Genomic DNA, 12057 nt, shown 5'->3' with positions numbered 1-12057 from the left:
AGGGGAGCTGCTCAGAGCATACAAAATAGGGAAAATGGCCCTGCAGACAAAGGCTGCCTTCTCTGGAAGCAATCATCCTATACTGGGGAGGGATTTTATTGTTGCAGAGTTCACTCCAGGGAAGGTGATGTGGATGGAGTTGTCATTGTTAGCCACTTCTGAAAGGTTTCAGCTCTTGTTATTGTTCTGTGATGTCTCGTGGCTGAGTCTGTTCCCTTCTGGATGGGAAATTGAATTGAGATTTTGAAACAGTGACAGCAGATAATCACCCCATCTGAATTCAGGAAGGGCAGCTCTCCTCCATGGCTGGAAACCAACAGCAACGACCACAGTAACAGCACTGCAGGTCATCTGTGCCTCCATCCATCCTCAGCATAAGGATGGTGTGCACATATGCTGTGGGAGCTCTAGGCACCATTGTGGGCTGGCAATCCATCTCTGTGTCTTGCTTTCCAATAAGAGAAGCCAGGGAATAATTCCTCTACTGGCTTCTGATGTTCTCCAGTGGAGATCCTCTATGAGAAACATCAATCTGCAGGACCTCCTTGCCAAGCTCAGAATAACATGCAGTACCATAAAGCAAGCAGATAGAATTAACTCTAGTTTTTCAGCTTGTGAGTGTGCCAAACATTAGCTGTGTCAGTCCAATGTGGAGCATTTTTCCCTGATTAGGGAAGATGTATTTGGGATTGCATCAGCTGGTGACAAGGGGTCGTTATATTACAAGGTCTGGACCTGCTTGGGGAAGATGTGATGGGAACACTCTCTCTCTTCTACCTCCTCCACAGGTAACAGAAACTCGGACTGGCCCCCTGGGCTGTAACAGCTACGACAATCTGGACTCTGTGAGTTCTGTCCTTCTGCAAAGCACTGAGAGCAAACTCCACCTGCAAGGTAGGGCTCAGAAATGAGGGAGAGGGTGATAGAGGGTATGGAGTGGGGGATGAAATGAGAGAGGGGTGGCCTTTTTTCCTAGCCTTGTCCACTCTTCTGTTTGCCATGATCATTGCTTTTGCTCCAAGTTCCCTGAAGCAGAACTGGTGGCTTCATATGATGCTCAGCACAGCAAAGCCAGAGCTTGACAGGGACTGAGCTTAAAGCACAAGAAACTGCAGACTGGACCCCAGCAAAGTGTCTGGCTCCCCCTGCTATTGAATTTTGATGATTTCTATGTATTACACACACACTGATATAAATAAATTTGACCTTTTCCATTAATATTGAAGTGACATTCTGCCCATGTCTCTTTGTCCCTCCCAAATTGCTGATTTACGTAAGAGGTTTGCAGATCAGCTTTTGGGGCTCTCTACTGACCATAATCTTTGGGAAAAGTCACGGAGGTTTTATTTAGATGCCAGAAGCCATGGCTTCGGTCCCGGTTGGGGAACTAGTCCAGAAGTCAACAGATAGAGGTCATGACTGAATTAATACATAAATACACGCTGGTTAGCAAGAAGTCAACTTCAGTAGGAGGAGAAAATTCACTGGGCATGTAATTTACTATGGTTATTCCCAAGTTTTTGACAAAATAAGGAAATGTGGGATTTAATTGCTCATTTTCCCAGATGGTTTTATTTCTGGAATCCTTGTACTTGCACAAATTTTAATTTTTCAGATGAATGGGCTACATTACATCTTCTGCTTTGAGTGTAATTTGGCAAGTGCTGTTTTAATCTTGGTTTCACAGAAACTGAGTTTCATTTACTGAGTCATGTTGTGGATATATTATTATTGTTGTTATTATTTGCCTTTAAAAATAATAAGCAGGTGGTTTTCACTATTTCGGTGATTATCTAAGTCACTGAGTTGTGGTTCTTACCTAATTAGCAATAAACAATTTGAGGGGTTTTTATATACTGTTATGATGGCTGCTGGTAATGAAAACCCAAGGATGACACATCAGATAGCTAGGTAAACTGCTAAATAGGCAGACAGCTCAGTTTATAGGCAGAGAAACTGGTAAGTAGGTAAATCAATAGATCTCTATTGGCTATCTGATCCTACAAAATAAGAGAAAAAGCAAGATACCCAAGAGAGGGAAGGAGATGGAGGAAGAGAGAAAATTTAGAAGTGATAGGGGATGGAAGGTGGACAAGGCTGAGATTTCTGGTGGGAGCAGACAGGACCTCAGGGGTCAATCACACGTGGGTTTCATGGAGCTTCATGGCATAACCCAGTGCACAGAGAGGCCAAAGCAGATGAGAGGGAAAGGAGGAAGGCAAGAGCTCTTCCTCATAGAACAAAGTGACCTCTAAAGCTACACCTGAGTGTTTTCTGCCTAATCTGGAGTGCAGTTCTTGGGATAATTACCCAGGATTGTACCTCTGCTCTGAGAGGCCTCATTAGGAATTAGTCACAGGGCTGCAGGTAATGGATCGTGACCGAGTCTCCTCTGATCTGATTAGCAACCGAGCATGAGCTGCTGGCAGAAATCCATGTTACCGCCTTCCTGTCAGTCTGTCTGGGGCCAGCTCAATAAAAGAGCAGCATCTTTGTGACAGGGAGAATTTCTGCTTCTGAACTTGCTTGCTGGCGCCCAGCCCTGAGAGTCATGGTTTCCAAGACGTGTCCTTTAGGCGATGCAATGGCTGCATGTAGGGTTTGGGAAGGTCAGCCAGCCTGGAGATACAAGCTGGATGCATGCACAGTGCAGGGTGTCTGGTTCTGCACCTGTGGGTACATGGGCAGAAAAGCGTGACTGATTTATAAACCAGCATCCACATGGACCCAGCATGGGAAGTGGTGGAGTCAGCATCCCTGAAGGTGTTTAAGACACATGTAGACGAGGTTCTTAGGGACATGGTTTAGTGCTGGAGTTAGGTTATGGTTGGACTTGGTTTCTTCCAACCAAAATAATTCTATGATACTATGCACGTACATCCATGTCAAGTTCCCTGTCCTGTGCATGGGGACAGCTGTGTCCCCTTACAGTACTGGGGGGATCCTGTTGTGGGCCAGGATGTCACAGGTGGCTGCATTCATTTGTACTTTGTGTCCTCCTGTCCCTGCCACCAGCACAAAGCCATCACTTCTCCTGCCTCCACCTCCAGCGAGGCTGATGCACGAGCTGCCTGGAATAGGAGGAAACCAGAGCATGGGAAGGGAAGATGCTAACAGCTCTCTAGGCTAAAATTTGAGTGAAAAAAAGGAAAAATTTTGAAAAGTTTCAGGATATTAAAATTCCAGAGACATATCCTCTTGACATTATATATCAATATTGCAACATGGCACTATTCCAATAAGGTAAAATCTTCCTATGCTATTCTAAACATTGTGATATTAAACAGAAAATATTGCATCTTAGGTAGCTTGTTATGACAAATATGGCAGAGTATTAAAATTTACATTACAATTAATATTAAAGCATTTGCCAAGATGGACAGAGCACTAATGACAACACAAAACATTTTGGCTTTTCAGTGGAACAAAATGAGGAAGTATGAAAAATACATTTAGACCTTTCCCTGTCAAAAGAGCTTTTGGAGTCAACATGCTCTCACAAAATGCTTCAATGAAACTGCATTTTCAACAGAGAACTCTTCTGTGGAAAATGTTTCAAATAGCTCTAATTTAAAGCTGGGGAAATTTACCTCTTTTAATGCAGGAAGCTTTTTATATACAGTCCAAAGCCAATCATGTCTCTCTAATAGTTTTTCTAGGTGAATTAAGGACACGCTCCCTTGTCAGACACTTCATGTTCTGCCTGTATTTATCGAAGACAAACTCATATCAAATCTGTGCTCCTCTTAATGTTTAAAGAGGAAGTGTGTGCTTTACAGAGTAACAGAATTCTTCCTTCCAATCAATAAGTTGCCTTCAAAACTAAGCTATTCTTGTTAACACTCCTCACCAGCAAACTTCTCTGTGTATTATCATGTACTGAGGCTGCTGTGGAGCATGAACCCATTCCTTGCACACGCTGGCTCGAATTGAGGGGTTCAGCCCATGAAAATAGTCCAGTATACATGTCAACTGAAAGCAGGCATGGTTGATTTTCAGTAGCCTTAAAACCGATTTATTCCACAAGGAAATTCCTGGCCTGAAGATCCCAGCATCACATGTCATTCCTACAGCATGTTTGCAGTTATAAAGTTAGGGCTTTGTATTTAGTATATGCACACATGTGTCGCAATGAGTAGCTGGATTTGTGTGTTCCTGGTCTAAGCACATATTTGAAAATGTGCTGCTTGTGAAATGTGACAATTAACTGCATGGATTCCAGCAGAACTGCTTACCTGATAAAAGATAAGTGTTTATATAAAGTGTTTTGCTGAATTGGTGCTAAGTGTACAGGGGCTCTGATTACCTCTTAAACATGAGATAATTTCTTACAAGAGAAGGTTATCCTGGAAACATCTTTTCTAGAAACCATGAGTTTTATGGACAAAAATCATGTATTCACAGGAGGCACTCTGCAGTGTAGGATGGGACCATGTTATGTTTTGGAGATGGCAGGGTATTGACGTTTCTGCACATGCTGAGACACAAAACAGATGTCCCTTGCAATGCAAAGTGTTTTCCCTGAAACTTTAGTTGCCTTTTTTTCTCAAAGCTAGTATTATTTGTAGGTGGTAGCAGGCAGCATGGCAGTGCTGCTATCAGAGTATAAAATTCAAAGAGAAAACATGGTGAGCTGAAGAGCCTATGGGCATTTGGGCCTCATATTCAAAGGTTGGAGGAGCAACCAGGGCAGGTTGGTCCTCCATGAAGCGAAGAGTGGAAAGATTTGTTCATGGGACATGGACCATGAATAAACAGTCAATGCACATGAAGCAGCTCAGCTCCCCTGTCCTGTGAGCTCGCAAAGTCAGTGAGTCTAGCAGCCTTCAGGCTCTCCAAGCCCCTTTTACAGATCTCAATAGCATTCTTCAGTAGCACTGCACTTTCTTTTCATCCTGAAGGAAAGTTTCGGAACCTGGCAGATGGCACTATCCCTCACATCACTGTGAAGGCTTGAAAAGAAACCATTCCTCTGTGGTGGTTGCTTCAGATAAATCCCTAAAAGGCACTGAACCTCAGGTCTTGACAACAAGAGGAAAGCCGAGCTGCTTATTGAGAAACATCTCAGAAATGACCAAAAGGACCTTAAAACATTGATCCCCACTAGACTGGTTTTGAGGTGTTTCCAGGGATGCTGCAGACTGTGGTCAGCTCTTTGCGTGTCCCTTCCCTTCCCTGCAGCAGCACTGCAGAAAAGGCAGCAGGATCTACGCAGACACGGTGCCTCCAAGTGCCAGGCTTGAAATCCTTCCTTGTGCAAGTGTCACACGTGTCTTCTCCAGCTGAAGGTTGCTCTGTGTTCATCCTGCCTGATGGTTGCCACCACTCCACGCTCGACTGCCAATGCGGTCAGACACAGGGGCAGCTTGCTGCCACCAGCCATGGTGCTCTCAGAAACCCTGCCCTGGCCATGTGGGAGGGGAAACAGAGGTCCCCATGCTTTCAACACCCTCCCCAACCCCCCCAGACTCGGTCTTCAGGGGGACCTTGTCAAGGCTGAGATGTCTCTGTGGAATCAAAAGCAAAAGGGTAATGGGGGTCCTGGGGTTGCTGCCTGATGCTTTTCTCTTGCCTGAGGTGAACATGACCTATCACAGAGATGGGTCTGAACTCCTGAAAGGAGTCACAGCCCTTCCTGCCCTTCCCACACACTCTCATCCTCTGAATTATTGCCTTATTTTCCTTCCACTCCAATGAGCTGTCAGCCACGGATACCGTAACTCAGCGCAATAGAAACACAAACAGATGGGTAATTGACCCGCGTGCCTTCGTTATGCTGGAGTTCAGCTCTGCTGTTCGAGCCATAAACTCCTTTATCTGCCACTCTGAAATCCCTGGGCCTTTTACAAGGAAGGCAAAGCAGGCTGGGCTTCCTCCGAAACACTTGCTGAGAGTTATTGTCATCTCTGCCTTGTGCATGGCAGATGCTGACTGAGTGTGACAAGCAGGACTTGCCAGGTAGGGGGAAACAGCTGTGAGAATCCTCAGGGACATCTGTAGGGAGCCTGGGGATGGAAGCTGGAGAAGGACAGGATGGAAAAACATGTACACTGTCCACCGGACAAACACTTTAACTGTTACCGTGTCCTCTGGTACCTGAGCAAGGGTACACACCTACACTGCACAGATGGATGGACGCACAAACACTCGCTGTGGAGGAGATGTGGGGACAGATCTCTCAGGCAGTGTAAATCCTCAGCGCACCACTGAAATCACTGACACTACATCCATTTGCACTTTAATAGGATTTGGCAAGTAGCCTTCCTAGCAGGGAGCGAGCTGAAAAGAGTCAGGTACCAACTCCTGTATTTATACTGTGGGAGCTGGGCACTTAACTCTGCAAGTGTTTGCTTGTATTATTTTCCTTCTCTTTTCTTTTTTTTTTTTCTTCTTTTCTCTTTCAGTGTGTAGTTTCATTGTTTCTGTGCACCAAACCTATTTAGTCTCTCTCAAAACATGGCAGAACAGCATAACGCTCATCACTTCTGAATGAGCACTTGCTTGCAAAGGATAAAAAACCCCTGCACCTGGGAATAAGGGAAGCTTTGCGTTCGGGTGCTTTGTACTGTACCAGGATCCAGGACTGGGATGAAAGGGGTTCACTGGGCATTGAGGTGGGGGACGTTATTTGTCACCCTTCTCTCGTAGAGCAGATGGGCTCTGCTCTCAGGTAACTCGCTGCTTGCACAATGTGTACCCCACCTTCCTTATGACAGCTCCGAGAGAAATATCCCAACAGCTTTTAATTCCTCAGCGTCACTTTCCCAAGCTGTTAATGAAACAGTTTTTGAAAAGAAGAACAGATATCTGAAATGACTGGGTTTTTTTTCCCCTTCACATCCTTGCCTGTTGTTTCTGTGCCAGGTCTCCAGATCATCTTCCCTCAGTATTTACAAGAGAAGTTTGTCCAGTCTGCCTTGAGTTACATCATGTGCAATGGCGAGGGCGAGTACATCTGCCGGAACAGCCAGTGCGGCTGCCAGTGTGCGGAGGAGTTCCCGCAGTGCAACTGCCCCATCACCGACATCCAGATCATGGAGTACACGCTGGCAAACATGGCCAAGACCTGGACAGAAGCCTATAAAGATCTGGAGAATTCAGGTAACTGAGCAAAATGTGTTTTCCAACTGATTTATTTCAAACAAAGCATGTCAGGTTATACCAGTTAATACTTCTTTCTTCCCTTATGTTCCAGTTTGGATAAAAATAGAGGATGTTGAACCTAAAAACATGATCTTAGTCTTGAGGGATTGCCTTTTTAATCTATACACATACAGACAAAACCACACACCACACATAATTGTATGTATAAGGGGATATTTTCCATGCAACAGTTTGTTTGATTAAAAATCTGTTTTTTCATACTAAACCAGCTCAGAATCTCTCTTTAATAGTTCTACAGAGAAACTTCCACAATATGAATGATGCAGAAATTGCTTTTCAGATTTGCATGAATGATTTATTCTGCTTTGGTGAAAGGCAATTCACGGAGAGAGAGCACAGGCCAGATGACACCTCATTTGAGATAGAGAGAAGGGAAAATGACTTCTCTCTCCTGCAGTGCCGATGTCTGCTCGTGTGAACATTTCTCTCTTCACTTTTTCCCAGTGTGACACTGGAGGTGTCAGTGGAGTTTGTTCAACGTTGATGCTGGTAACCCATAGTAGGTTTGCAACATCACTCTCAAGGGCTTGAGGTAGGAAAGAGAGCAATATTATCAGTGCAACTACATTAATCACGAATTTCATCACGAGCTTCTTATCCCTGTGCTGCCTCTTATCTCTTAGTGTTAGCCAGTTACCTTCCAATATGTTTTCTTTAATGATTATTGTCACAGCTGTCCAGGTCTCCATGTTAGGAAAGAAAACTATGAGGAAGGGACCATCTAGCTCTACTCAAGGCATTGAAGAATTCTTCTTCAGAAGTCTTCCCAGCAACAATTTCTTTCTTGATGTTGAAGGTCACCTTAATCTCGTTAATGGTTGAAGTGACGCAGCCTATGTTTCCTCCATGAGCTATTGAGAACTGCTTCATAGTTCAAAATGTGAACCCTGCTGAAATCTCTGCTGTTGCACAGATTTTCATGTCCAGCTCACACTGTCAATTTGGTGCTCAGATGAGCAAAGTCAGAGTAGTAATTAATGGCCCAGCGCCGATGACCACCTTGAGAAGAGCCCTCCATAGACTAATGGGGAGCCACCAGGCTGGGCCAGTTCCAGAAGTGGGTGACTAGCTGAAGAAGTCCATGGGTTTCTATAGATTCATGGATGGGGTGGGTACACCAGGGCAAACGTGAAACATGGATTTTGGAAGCTTCTACTAGCTCAGTACCACACAAATTGGGATCACTGGCAGTGCCTGGCAGCACAGCTTTGCCACTAGTTAAGCGCTACTAGTTGCTAGTTGTGGCACAGGACCTCCGCCCAAGATGCTCAATAGCCACACATTGGCCACCACTCATCAAACCCCTTTACATTCCCAGGGAATCTCACCCAGACACCTAGATGGCGAGAGCCCTATGGAGAAAGAGAAATTACAGTCACAGAGTGATTGTTTTACTGTTACATTCTGTACTTGTTGCACTTGATCTAAGCAAAGATAATGATATTCAGTCTCCCTTCCCTTGAGATTTCAACGGGGGAAGGTGTTTTTCATTTGCTATGTTAAAGTGACACGTTCCAGTGCAATTCTCTGCTGTGCTGGAGCCATATTCCACCCAGGGCTGGAGGCCTTTTGGGGCTGGATGGAGTGATTATCTTTATGTTTAAAGCTGCTGCATCTCATTCATCACTTTGTTGCACCATGCGTGAACTTATTCTTTGAGATGAAAGTTGCTGTCACAGAAGAATGTAATATTAGTATTTTGCTCCTTTGTTTTAATAAATATTCCCCATGACTAGAGGATTTTCTTCATAATGAACAGCAGAAACAAAATCTCTAATGGCATCTGAAGGTTTTTCCAATAAAGTGGGCTGAAAAGCACATGAGTGCTCTGAAAGCAAATACCATTTGCACAGGAGGCTGCTGATAGCCTAAAAGATCTATATTCTGTTTCTGATCTGTGTTGGATTCCTATGTCAATTTGGAAAAATCGTGTGGGGCAAACGAAGAGCTGGTGTGATTTGGGATGGCAGCTTCGAAGTCAAGGAGGCTGCAGTGAACTGGCGCTGTTTTGAATCAGCTCAGGAGTTCTTAGTCCATTGCTCATGTGTAAATTGGGAGAAAATAATGCTTATTTTTTAAAAAAACTGGAAAGACAAGCACTGAGAATAATCAAAGTTTCATCTTTGAAAGAGACGTTTGACATGGCCATTTTGCTGTGGTGCCACCTGTGATGCTGAGTCATTGCCAGGGCACTGGGTGACTCTGCAAAAATAGGGAGCCCTGTTGCATTATGGGCAATGTAGTCCTGGCCATCAGCAACATTTTCTGTCCAGAGAACTAAAACACAACCAAATGCAATCAGCATTATTAGTTAACTGGAAATTCTCAGGGTTCAGAATGAGCTGTTCCCAGAAAGGTACAAGGCTTAGCACAATGCAGCCATAGTCTTGGTTGGGGCCTCCAGGGATAGTTATAACTAAAATACAATTAAATAGTGAAGAAACTATTTTTTGAAAGTATTTGATTGTTTTTTCACCCACTGCTTCCCTTTTTTTATAACAACCCCACCCAGATTTTATTTTGCTCATTTGTTTTCCCCTCACTGTTGCACTGCAGTATCAAAATGTGCGCACTGCACTGAAATTTCTCCCTTTGCCCGTCTCTATGAAAAATGTAGCACATTCATCATCAGAGGGAAAAGAGCTTGGTCTTGTGCACAAACAGGCTTTTGAGGAAATTGATTTATAAGGGGTGGGAAGCGAATGCAAGGCTTTTACCGCTGAAAGGTACCAGGAGTAATCAGCATGGTCAACAGAAGCAATTATACATGATGATAGTTTCAGAGGACCACTGAATCATTTTTGGGGAGGAGAAGGGCACTGAAAGCAGCATTACAAACAGAGTGAAAACCTGAGAGATTATTTAAAAAAAAAGAATCTCTCAGCTATCTTTGTGGAAGAAACAAGACAAGCAAATGTCCCGTGGATCTTCATTGTGCAATGATGATAATTATTTTTATTAGGTGCTCAGTTTCACCATGTGATGAGTAGGACATGAACATCCATTTACCATCTATATAATGATGGTACTGACTAATGCATAGATATTATTTGTTAGCCAGTTAAGCACGAATTGTAAGTTACTGAATAACAGGAAATCTGTTATGAAAATATATATAAGATTTGGAGAATAGGTTGTAAATTATCTGGCCCGATTTTCTCCAATAATTCTATGGATAATTTCTTTTTTTTGAAAAGATGTCAGCCTTTACAAGCTTTCATTTTTTTGGCTATTGTCCTTTTTTCCTTCTGACAATGGGATGAAGGAATTTTTAAAAAAAAAAGGATTAGGAAAGGAAGAAAAATAATGTAGAAAGCTTTCAAGAAGAGATGGCTGCATTTCTTGTTGGACACATTGTGGGGGTTATGGAAGGGCTCTAGTCCACCTCCCTCTAGAAGGACTCCCACTAGCACTACACTGTTTCCCCAAAAATAAGCCCTACCCCAAAAATAAGCCCTAGCATGATTTTTCAGGATTCTTAAGGATACTCAAAATATAAACCCTACTCCAAAAATATGCCCTAGTTACGGCTCATAAAAAAGACAATTTAAATAGTGTCCAGGCAGTGATACATGTAAAAAGTAAGCATCTTTTGGAGCAAAAATTAATACCGATCCTGTCTTGTTTTTGGGGAAACAGGGTAGGTTGAGTCTGCCATGGTTTCGTTTAGTGGAGTCTAAAACAAGAGATTCTTCTACATCTCTGGGCAGCACGATCCAGTGCTGCATTGCCTCCAAGTGAAGAAGTTTTTAAAGAAATAATTTGAACTTCTTAAGGCTGCAAACTGTCTATTGCTTCTTGTTACATCATTGGTCTCTAAGAGAAAGAGTAGCTCTCCTTTGTACCTTTTAAGCAGTTTTAGGCTGTAATTACATTGCCCCTTGGTCTCTTCTTCACCACGTTAAACAAGTGCGGCTCCCTCCATTTGATCTCATAGGATATGGCCCTTGACCATCTTGGGAGCCCTCAGCTGTGTTCCCCCCTTTCCCCTCAAAACAAAATCAGGTTATTTTCCACTGAGAAAGTTGGAATCATTTGTTTTTTCCATGTTTTTTCCATACAAGGATGTCCCAGTCTGGTCATCAGAGTCTAAGCAAACTGCACTTCTCAGTAGGGAAGAAAAGGGTGGTCAGAAACAGAATCAGATTTTCTGGTTTGTGATGAAAAAAACTCAGACAAGCCCTACATAACGGTGTTTTTCATTGTCAAATGAAATCAAATGGAAATAAAGTGATCACAAAACAACATTCAACAACATATTTTTGGACCAATTAGATTTTTTCCTTTGGCTAAAATTGACACATTTTGTTCTGACTTTAGCCCTGCAAACTACTTTATTTTAATTTCATTGTTACATAAAGCAACTCATTTAACTTCAAATGAAGTTAAACGAGAAAAAAAAGAATCAGAATGCTCTTTTTTAAAAAATGAGAAAGCAGGATATTTTAACACAATTCAAACCCTTCCTCTGGGGATTTTTTAAAGCCTTTTTTCTCTCTTTTTTTAACAACACTGCCCAAGTGATTTGACTTCAACAACAAACGGCATTTTAGGAGCAGCTGAACAACAATTTAAATGAGAACTCTCTAACTGACAATGATTACAACTCCCTGCTTTTTGTTCATAACCCCTAGACTATAATCCCATCCCCCAGGGATTTTGCTTTTTTAAAAAAATCTACCTTGTATATATTAACCATATTGTTTCAACCAAACATTCTCTGGGTTTTGTTTCCCATATGGGAGCAGCAACAGCCATGGAATTAGTGAGCTTCCCGGGGCAGAATAACAAACCAGTGCGTTAATGGACATCCCCTCCCTTCAGCAGAGCGCCGACGGCCTCGTGCATCACGGCTGGTTCTCCAACCTAATAAAAAGCTGTGTAACTTCGTTA

The 12057-nt window shown here is 43.1% G+C and overlaps 1 protein-coding gene across 1 annotated transcript in view; it reads left to right on the top strand.

Moving 5' to 3' along the window:
* Positions 1-12057, top strand: part of BRINP1 (BMP/retinoic acid inducible neural specific 1) — an 88451-nt gene that overhangs the window by 62455 nt on the left and 13939 nt on the right. The window contains exons 5-6 of the mRNA XM_065854066.2: positions 789-894; positions 6865-7101. Coding sequence (XP_065710138.1) covers positions 789-894; positions 6865-7101 — 343 coding nt within the window. The remainder of the gene's footprint in view (positions 1-788; positions 895-6864; positions 7102-12057) is intronic.

The sequence above is a fragment of the Patagioenas fasciata genome, chromosome 20 (assembly GCF_037038585.1).
Source record: "Patagioenas fasciata isolate bPatFas1 chromosome 20, bPatFas1.hap1, whole genome shotgun sequence".
Taxonomy (NCBI): Eukaryota; Metazoa; Chordata; class Aves; order Columbiformes; family Columbidae; genus Patagioenas; species Patagioenas fasciata.
The sequence above is the reverse complement of the archived record's forward strand: the minus strand, read 5'-3'. Positions and strand labels throughout refer to the sequence as shown.